At 59.9% G+C, this 21,162-nt stretch overlaps 2 protein-coding genes across 2 annotated transcripts; one reads left to right on the forward strand and one right to left on the reverse strand.

Moving 5' to 3' along the window:
- Window positions 1-1,054: 1,054 nt before the first annotated feature.
- On the forward strand, window positions 1,055-14,853 carry LOC121674982 (low-density lipoprotein receptor-related protein 2-like). Its single transcript, XM_042049895.1, has 33 exons — window positions 1,055-1,530; window positions 1,998-2,117; window positions 2,443-2,562; window positions 2,645-2,872; window positions 3,099-3,212; window positions 3,318-3,437; window positions 3,736-3,861; window positions 3,962-4,168; window positions 4,331-4,499; window positions 4,635-4,803; window positions 5,014-5,239; window positions 5,589-5,714; window positions 5,909-6,124; window positions 6,348-6,656; window positions 6,903-7,115; window positions 7,303-7,878; window positions 8,280-8,495; window positions 8,654-8,892; window positions 8,974-9,103; window positions 9,447-9,625; window positions 9,740-9,926; window positions 10,260-10,478; window positions 10,707-10,890; window positions 11,172-11,373; window positions 11,442-11,606; window positions 11,901-12,101; window positions 12,194-12,737; window positions 12,883-13,011; window positions 13,202-13,309; window positions 13,397-13,633; window positions 13,753-14,176; window positions 14,380-14,518; window positions 14,780-14,853. The coding sequence occupies exons 1-33, from the start codon at window positions 1,419-1,421 to the stop codon at window positions 14,834-14,836; spliced, it is 6,711 nt and encodes a 2,236-aa protein (XP_041905829.1). The 5' UTR covers window positions 1,055-1,418; the 3' UTR covers window positions 14,837-14,853.
- Window positions 14,854-15,516: 663 nt separating this feature from the next.
- CLDN23 (claudin 23) lies at window positions 15,517-16,848 on the reverse strand. Its single transcript, XM_042049719.1, has one exon. It carries the CDS (start codon window positions 16,633-16,635, stop codon window positions 15,937-15,939), a length of 699 nt encoding a protein of 232 aa, XP_041905653.1. The 5' UTR covers window positions 16,636-16,848; the 3' UTR covers window positions 15,517-15,936.
- Between the last annotated feature and the right edge of the window lie 4,314 nt (window positions 16,849-21,162).

The raw sequence follows: 21,162 nt of genomic DNA on the forward strand, positions 1-21,162 counted from the left end.
GTACAGGGCACATCCCCAGGGACCTAACACAAATCTCAGCATTGGCCTACAAATGTGAGGAGGGCATGGGAGCTTTCTGGATAGTCTTGGGGTTGGTTGCCTGGATACTGCTCTGTCCTTTCTGTTCTCTTCCCCGACCACTAGGACCACTTTGCCTGAAGTTCCTGCCACAAGGGTGCTCATCATCCCAGGGATCTGCACACTTGTGTTTCCTGGGGAGTGCCTGAGGAAGTCAACTGCCCAGAGCTACTGGGATGCTGCCCAGAGAGAGTGGACAGCTGGGTGTGGACACCACACCTTGGAACAAATATCTCCTGACCCAGAGCTGTGCAACACCCTGGTCTTTCCATCTGCCTGGGGGTGTCTCTGCTCTGAGCTTCCAGCTGACTTGGCTGTGTCAGAGCCCTACCTGTGCCAGCCTTGTGGCTGGTACCATCTTTTCTGTGGCATGCAGGAGATCATCCTGGAGCTTTCCCTTTCTGAGCAAGCCGGAAAACATGTACATGCCAGAACGTCTCACAGAAAGACAGTGGTGCTAGTAAGTGTGCACCCACTGCAGCAACTTTCTAGACTCAGCTCTCATGCAGGGCAGTTTGATGGGAAGGCTGGAGAGGATGAGTGCACAGCACCCACAGGCCAGGGATGTGCTTGGAGTACAGACTAGTCTTGGGGGTGGATAGACACTCACGCCACCACACGCAGCTGGCCGGGAGACAAGCCAAAAGGGATGGAGGGGCAGCACACCGGCAGTTTCCCCCGGGTATGTGGCGAGAGGTCTGCAAACTCCCGTGCCCGGGGGCCATCTCCGCGGCTTGGGCGATTCCCCCGCTTTGCCTGCTCCTTTCCCAGGCAGTGGCAGGTGCCTTATCCTCTCGCCGGGCTGTTTTCCTCCCTCGGCCGCTGCTCTCCCTCTCCTTGTTGTGCTCCAGCGGCTCTTTCACAGCGCTCAAGGTCGAGGCCGGCCGGCCGGGGGGGGTGCGCGCAGCCCCGTGTTTTCGGGGGTGCCCCCGCGTTCAAGGCTGCCGCTGCCTTCCCACGCCCGGCGCAGGTGCTGCGGGCCCGGTTCTCACGGCCGGCTCTTCACAACAACCCCCGCCCGGCCAGGCGGGGCGGGGGCCAGGGGTCCCTCCGCACCCCTCGGCTCTTGGCGGGCGGCGGGTCCCGAGAGCGCCCGGCCCGGGACCGCAGCTGCCCCGCCCGAGGCCGGCGACCCCCGCGTCCCGGCCGGGGGGCTCTCCGGGGCAGCGTGGCGCAGCTCCCGCGGCGGCGGGGCGGGCGGGGGTCTCTGCGGGCGGCGGGCGGTACCCGCGGTGCCCAATGGCCGCCCGCGCCCGGACATAAAGGCGGCGGCCGCGGCTCCGTGCTCCCTCCGCCGGCCGGGCCCCCCGGAGCCGCCCCTCCCCGCCGTCGCCGCCGCCATGGGCCGCCCCCCGCCGCCGCTCCGCCGGGTCCTCGTCTTCCTCAGCATCCTCCTGCCGCCGCTGCTGCCGCTGGCCGGGAGCGCCGCTGGCGCCGGGACACGCCGCGCCCGTGAGCCAGGACCAAGGGGGGCGGGCCTGTGGGGAGGGAAATTCCTGCCTCATCCCAAGGGGCTGCGGTGGGCGCCCGCCGCATCAGGGCAGCTTCCTCATCCCCCCACGATGGGCAATGGGGGGGTCCCTGTCACCGAGGATGTCCCCGTTCTATTCATCCCCCGGTGATGTGCTCCTGCCCCCTGTGGCATACTTGTCAGCCAGACAGCATGGGGACCCCTGCGCCCCGAGGGACCCCGTACCGCTGCCTAGCGGCTTGGGGGGTCCCTGCCTTCCCTGAGCGGGGACGAGAGGTGCAGCTCTCACCTGTAGCCCCAGAGGAGATCCAGAGGTGGCCCTGGAAGGGACCGGTCCCTCCCCGCGCTGGGCTATGCCGGGACCCCCAGGCTGCAGGGGGGCTGTGCAGGTGGATGCCCGGTGCGGCCGCCCTGCCTGATCCCGGGCCCGTCTCCCTCTTGCCTGCAGCGGCCGCCAGCCCCACGTGTGCAGCCTCACGCCAGGCCGCCTGCGCTGCCGGCTGCATCCCCGTTCCCTGGCTCTGCGATGGCGAGCAGCAGTGTCCTGACGGCACGGACGAGCAGTGCGGTGAGTGGGGGAACACTGGCACCCATCCACTGTCGTGGGGTGGCCTGGGGGCTGTGCTGCATGGGCATCAAGGGGCCCTGGTGCTCTGGGGAGTGGCGGGGCAGGACAAGCCGGAGGCACCTCAGTCTTTGCTAGCTCTGCCTGTGTGGCATCCTGCAAGGACCTACGTGCCCCAGAGATCCTGGGGAATATCTGTGGCATGAGAACACACCCTGGAATCTATGTTCCTTGGGCTCTGCCAGCACCTGTCCCGTGCCAGGATGAAGTGGACCTTTGTTGTTCTGCCACAGCAGTAGGTCCCAGTGACTGTGTGTTGTCCCTGCAGATGTTGCCTGTGGTGGGGACCCCCATGTCTGGCAGTGTGACGATGGCCGGTGTGTTTCTAGCAGCTGGCGTTGCGATGGTGCCGCTGACTGCCTGGATGGCTCTGATGAGCAGGACTGTGGTAGGTACTCTCTGCTGGGGGCTCTGAGGGGGGGTGGTTCGGGATGCAGGGCAGGCTGGTGAGTGCTGCGCTGTTTCCTCAGTGTGCGGGACAAAGAAGGTGCAGTGTCCTGGCACCCACCACTGTATCCCGCACTGGGAGCTGTGCGATCGGCACCAAGACTGTGAGGATGGCTGGGACGAGGAGGGGTGTCCCCAGCAGCCCTGTCTGCCTGGGCAGTGGCAGTGCAGGAACAGGGTGTGCATCATGGCTGAGTGGAAGTGCAATGGGATTGATGACTGTGGTGATTCCTCGGATGAAGATGTCTGCGGTAAGCAAGAACACTGGATGCCCTCAGTAGGGTGAGACCTGTCTGGGCCATGTGTGAATTAGGGAGTACTTTGTTTTCCTGGGCTCCAGCTTCCCTTGGGATGGTGACAAGCTTCCCAGGAAGCTGTTGACACTTTGCAGGGCCTTCCCAAGAGTCTGGGACCCATGGTTTCCCCTGTGCCCAGGGTATTGGCCTGCCTTGCTGACATGAGCTGTGTGTGCCATAGCCCCCTGTACACCTGGCATGGTGCGGTGCGATGAGGGCAAGTGTATCCTGGAGTCCCTGATGTGTGATGACAAGGATGACTGCCTGGATGGCACTGATGAGCCCAGCACATGTGGTGAGTTACATGCAGCTGCTGGCTGCTGCCCATATGGGTGGGGCCAGGGGGAGGGGATTCACGGAGCTGTCCTGCCTCCTGTCACTCTTTTCTGTGTCCCCTCAGGTCGGAGCTGCTTTGTACGCAACGGGGGCTGTGCAGAGACGTGTGCCGACACACACTGGGGAGTGCAGTGCTCCTGCGGGGCTGGCTGGGTGCTGCAGGCAGATGGGCAAAGCTGTGCTGGTAAGGGGAGGTCAGGGTGCATGTGCTTCGGTCAAATGTGGCCTTGGCCACTGACAGCAGTCTCCATGGAGCCCATGCTTCTGGGGGAACACCTGCCTCTGCCCTGCTCCTGCCTGTGCATCACACACGGTCCCATAAAGATTGTGTCTAGATCATGTCCGAGCAGCAGCTGGTGCATTTTGGGGCTGAGGCCCATGTTCTGGTATCTAGAGAGCCTGCCTGTAGTCCCAGGGGAGCTAGCGGCAATACTGTCTGGGGCAGCTCCATGGCAGGCTGCTGATCTCACCTATCCATGCAGATGTGGACGAGTGCTCCCTGGAGTACAGCCCCTGCAGCCAGCTGTGCAGCAACACCCCGGGCACTTTCAGCTGCGCCTGTCTCCAGGGCTACACCCTGCAGCATGGCACTGCCTGCGAAGTGGCAGGTAGGGAGAGGAGGGGAGCCCAGGCTGGCTGAGGGGCCGGGCAGTGCCCCTAGCTGGCCATGTCCCTGGTCAATGAGTGACTTGCCTCTCACCCTGGCAGACAATGCAACACAGATCCTGGTGGCCGTGGGGCAGGACCTGGCCCTTCTGGATGTACGGACCCAAGCCTACCGGCCCCTGCTCTCCACTGAGACCGAACCCCGTGCCCTGGTGTATGACCTGCTCCGAGAAACCTACTACTGGCTGACAGAGGACGGAGAGCTCCGTGTTCACCACCCAGGGAAAGGCACAAAGCCTCTCTATGCAGGTGAGGAGGACCAAGCCTGCTGGGTGCTGTAGCAGGGCTGAGATGGATGCTGAGAGCTGGCCTGCCACCCCAGTACTGCTTTTCCTGTATAGAGGAAGGGGCAGCCTGGGTTTGCCTCACTGCCTGGAGCAGGTGTGCCTTAAAACTGCTCTGTCTCTACAGATGCCAGAGAGGTGAACAGCATTTCCGTGGACTGGTTCACAGGGCAGCTGTACTGGGCAAGCAGCCATCCTCCAGCCATCTGTGCTGGGCTGGGCGATGGCCGGGGTTATGTGACAGTGCTGGGGAAGGACATTGCACCAGAGCAGCTGACAGTACATCCAGCTGCAAGGTGAGCAGTGAACGAGCCAGGGTTGGCCCAGGCTCCTGGGATCACGATACTGGTGCTGACCGTGTCATGCCTGCTGCGGGTCTATGGCAGCACTGGTATTATGCTGTGAAGTGGGTGCTTAGTGCCTGCCCCCAGGTCCCTGTACTGGGTCAACCGTGGACAGAGGGGCCGGGCAGTCATTGCTGCAGCCGGCATGGATGGCTCAAACCGGCGGGAGCTCACAGTTGTGTCCATGGAGGAGCCTGTGGGGCTGAGCCTGGACCATGTGGCTGGCAGGCTGTACTGGATCAGCGAGTACAAGGAGGTAGGGATGAGGGCGCTCTCTTCCACCCAGAGAGATGATAAGGTGGGAGTTGGGAGGGTGGCCCTGGTTCCCCTGTGTCCATGGCCAAAGCATGGGAGGGAGCAGGGAGCAGGGAGTGGTGCCTAGGTCTGGCATACATTCCTGGGCTGGGAGGAGAAGCGTCAGGGTCTGGGGATGCCACATGGGCACTGTGCCTTGCCTTGTCCCCAGTCCATCGAGACACTGCGGGTGGATGGCAGCGGGCGCCACTCCTTCCACGCTGTTTTGCGGAGCCATACGGAGCCTCTGGGCCTGGCCGTGTTTGAGAGCCGGTTCTTCTGGACCGATGGCACAGAGCTGGTGTCAGCAACCTGGGCCTCTCCCCAGGAGCACGCAGTGCTGCTCCGTGCCTCTATCTCAGCTTTCACTGTGCTGCATGCACTGCAGCAGCCTCCCCGTGAGTACCCTGTAGGTGCTGCACTGCTGCAGGGCTGGCAGCATGGCAGCAACCCCCACTACATCCCTGGGTGCTAGGAAAGGCTCACAGGGTCCTGAAGCTCACCAGGTCGTGCCCAATGGTTTGCCTGATCCTGTGACAAGGGGTTGTGAGGTTGGTTCAGAGGGGACCTATAAAACTGTAGGAAAGCTGCCAAGGCCCATTGCTTTGGGTAGACCTGAGCCCTCATGAGACATCGTTACCCTGCCTCCAGCCCTTATCCAGACCCAGGACAGTCTGTGGTATTTGGGGATAAGGAGAGATATTGGGGTCATGACTGCTTGAGCTTTTAACATCCTCTTGCTCCCAGGGGACACTGCTGCATGTGCTCCGGGCCTGTGCAGTCACCTTTGCCTTCTGTCCCCTGTGCACCCTCGGGGCTACAAATGTGCATGTCCAGAGGGCCTCTTCCTCCTGCCCTCGGGGAAGTGTGCAGGTGAGCAGGGTCTGGCTCTCTGGGGTGGTTTACATCCATGTGGGAGTTGGAGGAGGGCCACAAGGGGCTGTGGGTTTGCTGGGATGAGGTTCCCGGCACACACCAGTGCTGTGACATTTCTGTCTTGGTTCATGCTGGTGACCCCATCCAGTGTCCCTGGGGCTGTGCTCACATACTGCCCTTATGCCCTGCAGAGCTGTCCATTGTGTATGCATCAGGAAAGGCCATCTCCCTGGTGCATGTAGGCCCTGGAGCACACACCAAGCAGGTGCAGGAGTGGCAGGAGCCCTTCCATCTGCAAGATGTGGACTGGCAGAGGTCAGTACTCTATGGGACAGATGACCGTGGGACTCTGCTGCGTGTTGTGGGCCACCCTGGCAGGAGAGAGGCCATTGTGACTGGGCTGCCAGGTGAGACCCTATGGGGTGATAGAGGGCACCGTCCCCTTCCTGATGCTCCCTGAGGCCTGAGGATCTCCTGGGTGCAGAGCACAGTGGGCTGGTGGTGCCCACAGTGAGGCCATGTCAAGGCAGTGGGCAGCTGTGCCCTGGGTTTAGGGTCTAGGGGCACCCAGGCAGAGGTGCAGGGTCATGGGGCAGCCTCGTAACTGCTTGCGTGCCTGCTCTTGCCAAGTGTGCTCTGCCCGTGTGGACATCCGCTCGGGGGACCTGTACTGGCTCGCATGTAACCGGAGGGACATCGGGGTGATCCAGACATCTGACATGTCCCCGCGCATCCTGCACCGGGCTCACAGCAGCATCCAACACCTCTTCTTGGACTGGCGGCGTGGTGCTCTCTACTGGCTGGCTCGCGGGCAGCCCCTGCAGCAGCTGAGCCTGGCGGGGGGTGCTCCGTGGGATGCCTGGAATGAGACGTGGCCTGGAGACCTGCCTGCAGCCATGGATAGCAGAGCCTTCAGCGTGCTCTGGAGCTCAGCCCTGGGTGAGCCCTAGTGGTATCTGGAGCAGGAAGTGGAGGTAGTAGACGTAGGCAGGAGTGATCAGCCATGTCCTAAATGCAGTATGTCCCTGCCTGAGCAGTAGGATACTCATGGGGCAGACTGTGTCCTGTGGCTGAGTCCCTGGCCTCAGCCATGAGGTCCCTGCCATAGCTGTGGGTTGTGCAGCACAGGGGGGGCCATGAGGGGTGCGGGCAGGCTCCAGGTCCTACCATGCCTCTGCCCCACAGGCCTGCGGGCGCTGAGTCTGACCAAGCGGCAAGCAGTCACCCTGGCACCCAGCTGGCCCCATGGCCTCATGGCCGCCTTTGAGCCATACCTGGTGTCGGCAAATGGGACAGCTCTGCTGCTGTGGGACCGGAGGACGCTGGCCCTCGTGCTGTCCATGCCGGCAGCAGGTGTGCAGGGAGCGGTGGCCTTCGTGGGCTCAGAGCTGCAGGCTGGTAAGAGCGGCTGTGGTTTTTTGCCTGACACTGCTGCTGTACCTGATGTACCTGTACAGGCTGGGTGGCCTGTGCTGCTCTGAGCTAGGGCAGGGTGCCTGGCTACTGGTGGCCATGTGGGGTGCTCTGGGAGGTGCCTGGAGTGTGGGGAGGGCACAGCCCCAACAAGTTCCAAATCCTCTGCCAGTGCCACCAAGCAAAGAGACTGCCATGCCACTCCCTCCACCTGTGACAACCACTATGAGGACACCCACAAGCACCACTGCTACTGCTACCACCTCCACAACACCGCTGCCAAGCCAGACCACCATGGCACTCACCACTACTCCTGCACCAACCAGCAAAGCTACCACATCACAAACCACCAGACAGTCCACATCAAAGAAGACCACCCCAGCACCAACCACTGCCCAGACCACACCAACCACTGCCCGGACCACACCAACCAAGCCTACCACTGTGCAGGCAGCCAGCACCAGCACCACAGCCACTCGGTCTTTTACAACTAAGATCAGTTCCCCACAGCCAACCACTACCACCCCACACTCAAGCAGTTCTGCACGGGTAGTGACACCTACCCCATCCCTCCGGTCCAGCCTGGCACACCCCTTGACCTCAGTTCTCCATCTGTCCTGTTCTCGCACGCATGTGCTCTGCCGTGATGGCACTGGGTGCGTGGCCCAGGAGTACCTGTGTGATGGGGAGAAGGACTGTGCAGACGGCTCTGATGAGGATGGGTGCGCCCAGCTCTGCAACACCCCAGGTAGGAGCCATTCTTCTGTCCCCTGTGCAGCTGTGTCACCCTGTGCCAGGGCTTGTGGCTGCTTCCTGGTGGGGTTTTTGGGACAGGGTCCTGGTAAAGTCTGTGTCTTGGGATCTGATGCTTGTGATGTGACATATTGGTTCCTTCTGAGCTTGGCACTGGGTTCAAGGTGCTGTTGGAAAAGGACAGAGTTGGTCTCTCTGCCCATAGTGACGTAGATGTGGCTGAGTTGAGACTGCCACAATCACCTTGCTCAGGACCTAGGCTGCTAGAGATTCACTGTCTAGGAGGGACCAAGCTCTGTCACTTGTGGGGCCTTTCTAGGTCACTGGAGGGCTAGCACAGGGTGTGGGCACCCTGGCGGCCTTCTGCAGGCAGTGCAAAGCCCCTTGTCTCCCCAGGGGCCTTCCACTGTGCGAGAGGAGCTGTGTGCGTCAGGGCGGGAGAGCGCTGCGATGGGGTGCCACAGTGCCCCGATGGCTCGGATGAGACAGGCTGCTGGACCCCCACGCAGGAGTGTGCCCTGCGCTGCGATGCTGCCACCCGCTGCATCCCCAAGAGCTGGCTCTGTGATGGCCATGCCGACTGCCTGGACCACACTGATGAGCAGGGCTGTGGTGAGACCCTGGGGCTGGATGGGACGGGCTTCTGGGATTGCATGCCCCACAGGTGGATGCACCAGGTTTCTTGTGGGTCCAGGAGCAGACACTGCCCAGGGCAACCTGCGGAGAGGATGGGGACAGTGCCCCCGCTCAGCCCTGGCCTTTGCCCACAGTGCTGAAGGAGTGTGGTCTGACTGAGTTTGCCTGTCGGAGTGGGCAGTGTGTGGCCCTGGCCCTGCACTGTGATGGTGACCACGACTGCCAGGACGGCTCAGATGAGGAGGGCTGTGCTGTGCCCCGGCCGCTGCTCTGCCGTGAGGGTGAGGTGACCTGTTCCCACAGTGGGGAGTGTGTGCCGGAGGCCTGGCGCTGTGATGGTGATGCTGACTGCAGGGATGGCTCAGATGAGCAGGTGAATGGAGCAGTGGTGACACAGCCTGTCCCCACTCATGCCCAGGAGGGCTGGTAGCCTTTCTCACCCTCTGCCTTGCAGGGCTGTCCTTGGGAGGAAGGGCTGTGTGGGGACTGGCAGTGGGGCTGCTCCCGTGGCCTTGAGTGCATCCCTGATGTCTGGCGCTGTGATGGAGAGACTGACTGCACAGATAGCAGTGATGAGGCTGGCTGTGAGCAACACCCTGATTTTCTCCCCTCTGTCTCACCCAGGGGTGGCTGGTGGGTACCCAGCACAGAGGGAGATGGGTATGTGTCTGTGCTGAGGTGAAGGGCCCTGTATGCTGGCTGCCTATTCCCAGCATCTGTGTTGGCTCCAGGTCCTGAGTAGCTCTTCTCCCTCTAGGGGCCAGTGGCCTTTGGGTTAATATAGCCTGAAGCCAGGCTACTGGCACAGCTCTGGATGTGGCTGCAGTGATCTCTGGGCAGCCTCTGGGAGCGGCTAAATCTACCCCAGATGAGCAAAAGGAGCTGGTGAATGAGGCTCAGGGCAGCCTTCCCCACATGTCCCTGCAGGCCAGCCTGCTCCCTGCCAGAGTCACGAGTACCCCTGCGGGCTGGGGTCCTGCCTGAATGCATCCCTGGTGTGCAACGGCCGGCAGGACTGCGCGGATGGCTCAGACGAGGGGGGGAACTGCTCTGTGCCCTGCCAGCGGTCCTGCGCTCATCTTTGCTACCCCTCGCCCCAGGGCCCTGTGAGTGCCAGCAGCCCTGGGACAGGGGCTTGCCATGCCATGATGCCCTGGCCCAGCTGCAGAATGGAGCCTTGTGTCCCCAGGGTGGGCAGCTGATGGTCCCTTTCCCCACAGCGGTGCTGGTGTGGCCCAGGCTATCGGCTTGCTGAGGATGGTCTGTCCTGCATGGACATAGATGAGTGCACGGAGTGGGGCAAGGGAGCCTGCAGCCAGACATGCCTCAATGCCCCAGGGTCCTACAGCTGTGGCTGTCTCCCTGGCTACCTGCTGGAGCCCGATGGCCATGTCTGCAAACTCACTGGTAAGTCCTGGGGTGGCCTAGCAGCACTGAGCATCCTTGGCCCTCTAAGGTACGCCAGGGGCTGGTGGATACTTGTCCCCCTATGTCTGCTGCCCATGGGGAACCTTGTAGTCCTGTGAATAGCCCTGTCCCCCCCGCCATGTTGCCTCCCAGGCCCCATTCAGCTGTGAGCTGCTGTTTGCCAGCCCATGGCTGGTCCGAAAATCCATCTGCACTATCTGAGAACATCCCGTGTGGTAGGGCTGAGTTCCAGCTCCAGTGCCTGTGAGTGCTGTGTTCCTTGCCTGCATTTGCTGGGACCACTAGTGCTGAGCAGGGTCTGTGTTGCCCCAGGACCAGAGCCCAAGCTGCTGGTGGCTGTGCAGTCTGAGGTGTTGTCCTATGGCCTGCGGAGTGGGCATGAGGAGGTGGTGCTGGCCACTGACAAGGATCGTGTTGTCTTCTCACTTGACTATGACTTGGTGGAGAGGAAAGTCTTCTGGATGGACCTGGCCACAGAGAGCATCCACTGGCAGGATCTCAGCTCGGGAAAGAGAGGCACACTGGTGAAAGGTGGGCTGTGACAACACGGGGTTATCAAGGCTGGCTTCTGTCCCTGTGCAGTCTCCAGGCTGCAGTGGGGTGCCAAGCTGTGATCCCTTACATGGAGGAGTGCTAGTGGGAGCAAGGTTGGGAGGAGCCAGAGCTCCTGGGATGGAAGGGACCTGGGCTGGGAGCACTTTGCCAAAGGGCCATGCAGCTGTCATCCCACACAGGTTCTGCCTCTTGGATGCCTTTCAGGTGTGAGATCAGACTGTATAGCAGTGGACTGGCTTGGGAGAAACCTGTACTGGACAGATGGGGCAGCAGGGCAGGTGCTCGCCACTCGCTTGGGGGCTGCCTGGCGAGGGATACCAGAGTACACTGTGGTGTTGGATGGAGACCTGGACCAGCCCCACTCTCTGGTGCTCCAGCCTCTGGCAGGGTAAGTCTGGGACAATGGGGCGTGGGGACCTCCTTGCCATCCTTGCCCTGCCCCATTTTCTTCCATGGAGGCAGGTGAGAGGCTGGGGAAGAGGTGGGATGGCCTCACCTTGGTGCTGTCAGGACTGTGTGACAGAAGAGCCCAGACACCTGCCCTGCCCTGCATGGAGCTCTCAATATATCTGTGATGGGATAGGAAGCTCAAGGCTGCTTTTCTGGGCTGCCTTGGTGCTGGGATGATGCTGTGTCAGGGCCATAGGCCTGCACCTCTCTTCCCACTAGGCTGATGTACTGGTCAGAGGTGGGGAGCCATGCACGGCTGATGGAGGCCAGTATGGATGGGAGTCGGCGGCACGTGCTGCTGGCCCAGGGACTGGGCTGGCCCACAGCACTGGCCCTTGACCTCCCCACCCAGAGGATCTTCTGGCTGGATGAGAAGCTGGGCAGTGTTGGTTCTGCACATCTGGACGGCAGCAGTGTGAAGGTGTGGTGGGGCACTGGTGACAGGGCCCTGATGGGGACGGGGGTGGGCACTGACAGCCTTTCTGACAGGTCCTGAAGCTGCACTGGGTCCGGAGCCCCTTTGCAGCAGCTGTGTGCGAGGGGCAGCTCTACTGGTCGGAGAGGAAGACATGGTCCGTGCAGCAGGTGGACAAGGCCAGTGGCAAGAACAGGACCGTGCTGCTCAAACGGCAGGGGCAGCCCCACGGCCTCCAGGTACCTATTTGGGGAGCCCCAAACCATGCTGTGCCAGCACTGCTGATCTCCCATCCTGCACAGCCCTGTTGTCCTCTGAGTGCGGAGGCACTGGGAGCTGTACCCCCATCCCAGTGGTCCTTGGGCAGCAGTCTCTGTGGCCAGGTGTCTCTGGTCCTGTTGGAGCATGTCTGCCTCACCATCCTGCCCCGAGCTGGGCTGCGTGTGGGCCTTGGGAGCATGGTGTGGTGTCAGTGGTGCTCAGTTCTGCCAGCAGGTGCTGATGGAGCTGAGCCTGAGCCTGCTGTCCTGCAGGTGATGCATCCGGCCCTGCGCCCCACAGCCCCCAACCCGTGTGAGACGCGTGGCTGCTCCCACCTGTGCCTGCTGAGCGCCAGGCACACTGGGCAGTGCCGCTGCCCTGCCAGGCTGATGCTGGCCGCCAATGAGACCACCTGCCTGCCCGTCCGCGATTCAGCCTTTGCCCTCCTGGTGTCACCGGCAGCTGTGGCACAGGTAGCATCCTCTGGAGCCAGCCCTGTGGGCTGCTGTTCTCACTGCTGTCAAGGAAGAGGGGTCCCCATCTTAGTGCTGCCTTCTTCCTCTAGGTCTACCTGAAGGACCTGCCTGCAACAGCTGGATCCCAAGGGCTTCCCCCACACCGGGCCTTGCCCTTGGCCAAGGTGAGCCGCCTGACAGCCGTTGACTATGCAGTGAAAGACAAGAGTTTGTACTTTGCAGAGGTGGGAAGCAATTCCATTGGACTGCTGCGCCTGAAGGACTGGGGGCGGCTGTCCTGGAAGAAGGCAGTAGCTGTGGAGGGCGCGGTGACATCCCTGGCCTTGGACTGGCTGAGTGGGAACCTTTACTGGATCGGGGGGCAGCCGCCCAGCATCCACGTGGCAGCTCCCAGGGGGCGATGGGCCCTGGCACTACTCAGCGAGGGGCTGCAGGGTGCTGCCTGGCTGGCACTGTGCCCTCGTGCTTCCACCATGTGCTTTGTCACAGCAGCTGGCAGCCACAGGCATGGTGCCGTGGTGGAGTGTGCGGCCATGGACGGCACTGGCCGCAGAGCAGTCTGGAGGAGAGCCCGGGCTCCCACTGGCCTTGCCTTTGGGGGTGCTGGCTCCAGGCTGTACTGGGCAGACCATGGTGAGTGAGGGCTGAGCCAGGGCACTGCTGGGGATAGCAGTGGTGCAGGCACTACCTCCACAAAGCACAGCCTGGCGCAGCCCTGAGGGGCAGCCTGAAGCCCTCTCTGTCTCCACACTGAAGCCTCTCCATCTGTGCCCTGCAGAGAGAGGTACTATCAGCAGTGTTGAGCTGGATGGATCTCGCTTCCGGGTGGTGCGGGAAGGGCTGCATGGTCTTTCACTCTTTGCCATAGGAGAAGGCTTTCTGCTCTGGAGCACGACCTCTACCAATGGTAGGTCTGTTCGCTGTGCTTTAGGACACTAAAGCACTTCTACTGCACTAGGACACGGGGTTCTGCCAGTCCTTCTGGGGTGCAGGCTTGGCCCTCTGTGGGGTGAAGGGCAAGCTAGGGGACCCCCACCTCCCATCTCAGGCACCCCTGTGGGAGGAGGTGGAGCAGTGCTGACCCCATGTGTCTTCAGGCTCCAGCAAGATCTGGCACAGCCGGCTGGAGCAGGCTGACAACTGGTGGTTCCCGATGGAGCAGGAGTTGGTAGCCATGAGGATTTACAGCCAGTTCTCACAGGAAGGTGGGTCTGGGACTGCCCCAGCCCAGGACATCTGTGGGGTTCAGCTGTGCCTTGTGGTGGCCGGGCTAACCGGCACTGTTTTGGCAGGCACCAATGGCTGTGCAAGGAGCAATGGGGGCTGTGCCCAGCTCTGCCTGCCCAACCCTGCCGGGCGGCAGTGCCGCTGCTCTGCCGGATACCACCTGGTGCATGGGGCAGCGTGTGCGCTGGCACCACCTTGCCCGGCCCCACTCCAGGCCTGCCCTGACCTCCAGAGCTGCATTTCCAGAGAGCAGGTCTGTGACGGGCGCTCCGACTGTGCCGACGGCTCCGATGAGTCTGACTGTGAGTGCCTGCCCGCAGCCAGGGTGTGCTGGGGTCCTTGGCACAGGGAAGCCTGCCCAGTCTCCCCCAGTTTGGGAACGGGGTCTTACCTGCGTCTCTGCTGATCTGTGCCCCTCCAGGCGCCTCAGTGAAGGTGGGGATGCAGGTGCCTGTAGTGGCACCATCAGGAATGTCCCACATAGAGGAACAGAAACCAGTCTCATCCATAGCTGCACCCCAGCCTCAGCAGCCCAGCCCCAGCCTGTCGGCAGCTGCTGGCCCCCAGGAGCATGGAGAGCCCTTCGTGGTACCCCCCAGCACAGAGGAGGTGCTGGGGGCTGTGCCCTGCAGCAGCGAGACATGCAACCTGCGCGGGGACTGCGCCATCGAGGCTGGCCGAGTGACATGCCACTGTGCCCTGGGCTACCGTGGCAACTACTGCGAGGAGGCCGAGGTGCAGCCCCTCGCAGGACCCATTGTCCTGGGGGTGGCTGTGCTCCTGCTGCTCGCTGCTGCTGCTGTGGGGGCCCTGGCCTACATGAGGAGGCGGGACAGGCGGAGGAGGTGAGCTCTGGGGCTGGGCTGGGCCGGGCCAGGTACAACTGGAAATAGAGAGGGACAGGGACACTGTGGAGTCCTGATGGGCTATGTGGAAAGCTCCAGTCACCCCAGCAGGCTATTACCAGGGGTTGTGGCAGGACCTTGGGATCTGCCCCATCTCTAGGAGATGGCCATGCCATTCTCAGTGTACATTTTTCCCTCTTCAGGACCTCAAGCACTGCTTCAACTCGGGTGCTGACCTTGTACCACCGTGAAAGTGATCCTGAGGAAGAGGATGAGGAGGAGGAGGAAGAGCTTCCCCCCAAGAGTGATACATTTGTGAATGAAGCTTATGAAGGGAAAGAAGTGAGTAGCATCTGGAGCAGGCCCCGCTAGGGACTCCTCTGCCACCCTGCAGTGCCCCAGGGCCCAGTGCTGGCATGGTCCCCACTCCTGAGGCAAGCTCTGCCCTCCTGCTGAAGGAGAGGGGAAAGACCTGGGGCGCCTAGAGTCTGACAGGGCTGTCCCACTCTGCATGTGGCTGGAGCCCCTGTGCTAAGGTGTGGGGTGGGCTTAGAGAGACTGGGTCAGACTCACCCCTGACACAGCCATCTGTGATTTCTGCAGGAGCTGCCAGCCCTGCTGAGGAAAGGACCATCTCACATCAACACCGTATTCTCATAAAGGAACAATGTGAAGCATCTCTTGTGCCACTGTGGTTTGTGTGCAGGCCGGGGAGGGGAGGTTTTGCTCTTTCTAGATGTCTAAGACCTAGGGAACATAAGAATCCAGACAAAAAACATTTGGGAGGTTTATCAGGAAGTCTCCAATCCCAACACACTCTCTGAGACTGTCCCTTGAGCTACTATCCCTCTACAGCAAGGCTTAGCTTGCTGACCAGGGTGATTTGGGCTTGCCTGGTATAAAAATTTGGCCAAGTAACTCTGCAAGGAAGCTGGCTTGGCTTTTACCTTGTTATGCAGGGGGCTGAGAAGGATTTTATAGTGCAGTTCTGACCTCCTGAGTGTCCCCTACAAACCAGTGAGACCAGTTTTACCACCTCACACCAAGCTAATTTTGAAAGGGGAAATATATGCTATTTTTTTCTCTGTGATCTTCCTTCCTCCCCCCCCACCCCCCTGCCCCACCCTGAAGTGTGCTCAAGGAAGGAGAAATCTCTTCTAGAGCTGATTTTGACCACGGGGTTAAAGTCCTTTGGGAAAATGTATAAAAGCTAGCTATGCCCTTTTACAGACCTTTCCTTCCTGCTTCAGGCAAAGCACAGGGAAGCTGGGTGAGCTGTGCCCACTGGCTCTCAGCCCAACCTGCCTGGCAGAAAGCCCATAACCATCCCACAGCACAAACCCATTGCTTTGCATTTATTTTTCTGTTCGCACAGTCCTGAGCTGAGCAGAGACATGAGGCAGGTGCTCCCCTCCCCTATTGCCAGCTCTGAAGGTTACACACTTCTGATCTGTATGTTGCTTACATGGGAACACCGAAGCTGCCTCTGCCCAAGCTGCTGTGCATGGTACAGGAAGATGAGGTAAAAGTGGCATGGAGGGACTGGAGCCACCTCTCATCCTCAATCCAGCGTGGCTTTGGCACAGTTGTAGATCCTAGAGAACAGCAGGCTTTTGAGGAAGTTGCAAATATTCAAATCAGGTCCTTGGTCTTGTTTTTGGCCTGCTCAGAGGTGCCCCGGGAGAAGGGCATGGCTTGTAGGAGTAGGAGCCAGCACTGCTCTTGATGCCAGGGAGGTGACTGCTGTCCCAGTGCTGGGGCTACAAGTCAGAGTCACAAGGTGGGCTGCTCCTCCAGTGCTGTCCATCTCGCTCATCCTCCAGCACGTCCCAGGGATTGCTGTAAGCTCTACTGGAGCACAGCCCAGCCTCTATCACAGGGCTGGGGGGCAATTTGGGGGCTCTGCACTCCTTGCAGTAGTGATGGAAGCTGAGGGCGAGAGCCAGCCCCCCCAAGATCTCCAGACAGCTTCCCAAGTAGCTCAGTACCAAGCTGTAGCCTACACTCAGCGTGCTGCCAGGCGCTGCAGGCAGTGCCCACAGCTCCTGGGTGTACCAGGAGCTGGGCACTAGGCTCATCAGCCCAGAGAGGAGCAGCACCAGCCCTGCCACGCCGGCCACCAGGTGCCGGGGCTCCGGCTGCCAGCAGCGAACACCCAGGGCAGCCACCACCAAGCCCACCAGGGTGAGCACCAGCGAGGAGGGCATCAGCCCTTGGGCCACCCGCACGGGCAGCTGCTCAAAGTAGCCCAGCTCGTCAGCCTGCCCGCAGAGGCGGTCATGGGTGCTCTGCCGCTCCCTGCATATGTCCCAGATGCCCTGCTCCCAGACGACGTCCATGGGCTGGTCAGGTACGTGGCTCACCTGCCTCCACTTGGGTGAAAGCGTGCCCGTGAGTGTCAGCAGGAGCCCGCAGGGGCACAGTACCAGCCCCACGATCATCGCCGCCGGCGTCCGCATGCTGGCGAAGCGGGTGAAGCGGGCTCCGGGGGGCTCCCGCTTGCCCGAGGTCGGCGGGAGCTCCGGGGCTCGCTGGACAGGAGCTGTGGCACCGGGGCAGGCAGCGTGGGCGGTCCCGCGGCGGTCCCGGAGCCCTCACGGCGGTCCCGGAGCCCCTCAGGCGGGCAGCCCGCGGAGCCGGCCGTGCCCGGGCCGCGGGGAGGTGCGGGCAGGAGGCGGTGCTGGCAGGCGGAGCCCGGGCCGGGCAGGGCTGGCCGGCACCTGCTGCGGGGACAGCGCCTTCCAGGGCCGCGGGAGCCCGCGGGGAGCGCCGGAGCTGCGGCCCCCGCTGTCCCCTCGCAGGTGGCGGGATGGGGGTCGTGCCCGGGCTGCTGGGGTGGCACAGGACCCTGCTACAGCTCCTTTCATTAACTGTATGCGAGCTTATTTTAATTTTAATTTAATTATTTTAATTAATGAAAATAATTCAGATGAAATGCTGGCAGATTTCACAGTTGGTAACTGGCCCAAGAGACCTCCGCATTTCTCTGTCCTTCAGGGACGGCTCCTGAGCTTGGCCGTACTCCTCCCCTCCCAGGCTGCCTCCGACGGCACCGCAGACGCAGCAGCCTGGCTCTCGGCGGGAAGAGTCCCTGGGATGTCCACTGAGATAGGTATGGGGAATCACCACATTTGACAGCCCCGATGTAGGATTTTGAGCCCCAAAAAGCACTCGGCTTGGGCCTCACCTAATTTCCCTGAATTTCTGCCAGCTACACTGAGCCCAGGAGAGGGCAGCATTCTCTGTGGAGCAATTTGGGATGAGTAACGCCGGCTGAGCAGGAAGGCTGGCTGCCTGTGTGCCCCACGGTATCTTTGCAGTGCTGCTTTCTTGTCCTTGGCCGTCTGGAGGGCTGGGTGGGTCTGTGCTGGACCAGCTGCTCCCGGCTCCCTTCCCCACTCCTCCGTCCCACAGCTATTCCCCGAAGCCCTGAAGCCCTTCAGTTCTGTGGGTGTCAGATCATTTTGGGGACGGATTGTGAAGCTGTTGAACACTGGATCTTAGTCCATCTGGAAGGCAGGGGTGGGTTGGACTCAGCCAAAGGCTCATGTCCCCAGCCACGTCTGCAGAGCAGCCAGATGAGCGTAGCTCCACAGCAGGAGCACCTGGCTTACTTGTACACAAGTACAAGTAAGCTTGCTAAAACTTGGTACTCCTCATCTGGGAAACTAAGCTAGGACTTGCTCATTCCTTTCCTGTCCAATTGACTTCTGTAACTTTTACCCCACTCCAGCCACTGACTCTGTGCCAACACACTCACTACTGCCCTGGGAGCTGTGGGCCCAACCAACACACAGCTGCCAGCCTGATGTGTTGCCCAAGCCTGCCTTCTGCCATGGGATCCCCTCACATGAACAGGTGCTGCAAGCCTGAAATCTTATAGTCCTGACTCTCTCGTGAGGTTGTATCTGGACACCTTTCTGTCTGGACACCAAGTGGAGGTTTCTGTGAGATGTAGTACTCCTGAGGAAGAGGGGGGCAGAGGTAGCTGGTAGCAAACTGGGTGGCACAGAGCCATGGATAAAGGCCTATCGGTGCCATTTGCCTCTTCCCAGCTCAGGAGGCTTTTACTAAGGTGACAAATCACAGCTTGGTGGCAGTGTTGTCAGGTGTAGCAGTGGTCACCCATGGACCAGCCAAGCCAAGCTGTGAGCAGGTGACAGCAAGCCCTGAGTCCTGCATGGCTGGCCAGGACTTTTCTCTCCGTCCCAGATGTGTGGGTAGGGCATGTCCCAACCGTGATGGAAAGGGAGAAATTCTGCATTTTGTTGGATTTGCCCACATTTTACCCAGAAAGGCTAAGAAACCTCGAGGGTAATGCCCACCCTGGGCTTTGCAGTGCCTGCCCTAGGATCCCTCTCTCTGCAGCACCTCCCTTTTTCTCTCATCTGTTTCTCCAGCAGTGCTGTGCCCCTCTTGCCCTTGCTCACACAGGCTTGGATCTGGGAGGTGGCCACTCCTTGGATCTGCTGCTGCAGTAGAAGCTTGTTGCCACGAGTATCACAATTATGCACTGGGGCAGGTATAAAAACCTGGGCCTTTCCAATTTAACAATAATGCCCAGGAGGATGTATCTGCCCTTTGGGCTGGTGCCCAGGCTCCTGGCTGTGGGACAATGATAAGAAGATTAGGTGATGTGGCCCTGATGCTGGATGACCTGCCCTGATTAAGCTTGGGGAAGGAAATGGGATTAACAGAGCTGTTTCCCGTTGCCTCAAAGTTATAGATTGTTCATTTCTTCCCTTTTACTTTCTAATGAGGTGGTATGAAAAGCAATTCAAAGCAGTGCCTGGCCCTTTCCAAGCCCTGGGGAAGCATTTAAAGCCATCTGGCCTGAGAGATAAAATGGTCTGGCTGAAACTGCCTGCCTTCCCACATTGCCCTAGCTATTGAGTGGGGAAAGCCACCTTATTTGGTGTTTCCTACTTCTACAAGGCTGTGACTTAGTTTTTCCTACATTGTCATAGTCATCTCTTTAAGAATGTGAAGGAAACTTTATCCAGGCCTGGTCAAGTTGGCTTGCATTTTATTACTATTTTTTAGACCCCATTGTAAATTGGAGGAGCAGCAGAAGGTCTTGAGCTAATTGGATCTGGAAAAGATCCAGGGCAGGATAGTCAGAATTTGAGACTGATTCCAAGGAAGAAATTAAAAAAAAAAAAATCTCCATGATGAGCTATTTAGTGTTGAGTTGCTTCTTCCAGCCTCAGACACCCTCCATCACTGAAGGCTGGGAATGGATTTGGGGCAATATTCCTGTGTTCGACCTGTTCCCTGCCTCTCTACCTGTCTGGTTCCAGCCACTGGTGGTGATGGCACCCTAGACTGGACAAGTACTAGTGTCTCTTAGGTGACAGTGTGGGGTCAGTGTGGATAAGACTAGTAGCTTTTGGGTTACCCCATTATCACGCCAACTGAGCAGAGTTTGCCTGATGCCAGCAATGACCACAGAACACATGCACATGACAATCTCCACAGCTTCCTATGTGATCCATTGTCTGATCAGACCCCCAGGCCCAGCTGAGCTTTCAAAATGTGGCTCTGGAGAGAAGAGCTTCCCTGTACAAACACAGCTCTGCCCCTACGTTGTTGGCTGAGATCACAGCATTGAGACTTGGCAGCAGGGGGATCTTTTTCAAGGCTTTTCACAGCTGCAGGAGCAGAATCCTCAGCAGCAGCAGGATCTCTCAGCATCCTGTTTGCCGTGTGGGGAACAGTTGGGGCCAGGGCTGTTTAGCAGGAGCCTGCAGCTGGTAATTCCTGTTTACATCTCACTGACCCTGGGGCTTCGCCTCTGTCACATATGGCAAGATGCCCCCATACCACCATAGTGCCTGTGTGTCCTGCAAGTTATACTGTACCTTATCCCTTCTCGGGTCCAATGTGGGCTCATGCACATGCTGGACACCAAGCCACAAGGCTGCCAGGTCTCTGGACATGCCAGATGGCAGCACATGTGCTGTGCCACCCTGGGTTGCCCTATGACTGGCAGGTAGCCAGCAGGCACAACACTTGATCCAGGCTGTGTATCATTCATCCTCTCTCTCACCTGAGGAGAATTTGCTTTGCAGTGTGGCAGTCCCCTATATCTTGCCTGATGTAGGAGATGGGAACTGGCTGGGAACAGTGCCCGTGCAGGCAGCACCTGCACTTAGGGGGCTGCAATTTCCTTGGGTCTGGACACTTATGTAGCTCCACTATCCATCTGTGTTTGCCTTTCAGTTGAAACCCTAAATTCCTGCAGGCTGGGAGCAAAGCATGATGGCTCAAACATCCCATGCTGGGCTTTTTAGCATTAGACCTGGTTGTCTAAGCCTCTCCTCAGTCTCCATCCCAAAGGAAAACTTCCTTAGCCAGGTGTCCAGGTTGAAGGATTTTGTTCTGGCCATTCCATTTTGCTGCTTTTTCTTCTAGCATTTTGCATGGGGCAATTTCTAAGAGTGCAGACTGAGGGTTCTCCTTGCTCTCAAGCCATGGCCCCCACAGTATGTGAGTGCAACTGGGACATGCTCTACATTGTGCAAACAGCTGCAGTTGCAATGGGCTTCTCCCAGTCCAGCTCCCAGCTTCCTCCCTGGACACACACACTGCTGTCTTTGTGCCTGCCAGGAGGCCAAGGATGAGCCCCAGGCAGGACAGGGTCTATGACCCCCTGGCTGGCTGAATGTGGAAGAGGGATCTGTGTGTCCTCCCCAGAGTGCAGACGGCGGTGGTCAACACCCAGCAGGCAGCTCCATGCCCCAGATATCCAGCCTTTGTGGAGGCACTCCTACTTGCCCATTGACCTTCCTCCCTTCCATCTGACCATGGTGGCAACAGCAGCCCTGAGGATGCACTCTAGAGGGGTTATCAGAGAACAGGGATGTGTTGAGCATTAAAGGGCTTGCAAGCACCCATACTGACAGGTCTCACTCCATGGCTGTCACCAAGCAGTGGCTTAACATACCCAGGCCTGTGGCCATTAGAGTTTTGGCTGTTCCCAAATT

The sequence above is a fragment of the Corvus kubaryi genome, unplaced genomic scaffold (assembly GCF_017639235.1).
Source record: "Corvus kubaryi isolate FWS band 111438036 unplaced genomic scaffold, C.kubaryi_AGA036_p1.0 71, whole genome shotgun sequence".
NCBI lineage: Eukaryota > Metazoa > Chordata > Aves > Passeriformes > Corvidae > Corvus > Corvus kubaryi.

What these genes read in the sequence shown, in the direction of transcription:
- LOC121674982 (XM_042049895.1), top strand. Translation starts at nt 1,419, where the DNA reads ATGGGCCGCCCCCCGCCGCCGCTCCGCCGGGTCCTCGTCTTCCTCAGC. An exon ending in GCTCTGGAGCTCAGCCCTGG is followed by an intron (nt 6,657 to 6,902) that starts GTGAGCCCTAGT and finishes TCTGCCCCACAG; the next exon opens with GCCTGCGGGCGCTGAGTCTG. An exon ending in ACCCCTCGCCCCAGGGCCCT is followed by an intron (nt 9,626 to 9,739) that starts GTGAGTGCCAGC and finishes CTTTCCCCACAG; the next exon opens with CGGTGCTGGTGTGGCCCAGG.
- CLDN23 (XM_042049719.1), bottom strand. Translation starts at nt 16,635, where the DNA reads ATGCGGACGCCGGCGGCGATGATCGTGGGGCTGGTACTGTGCCCCTGC.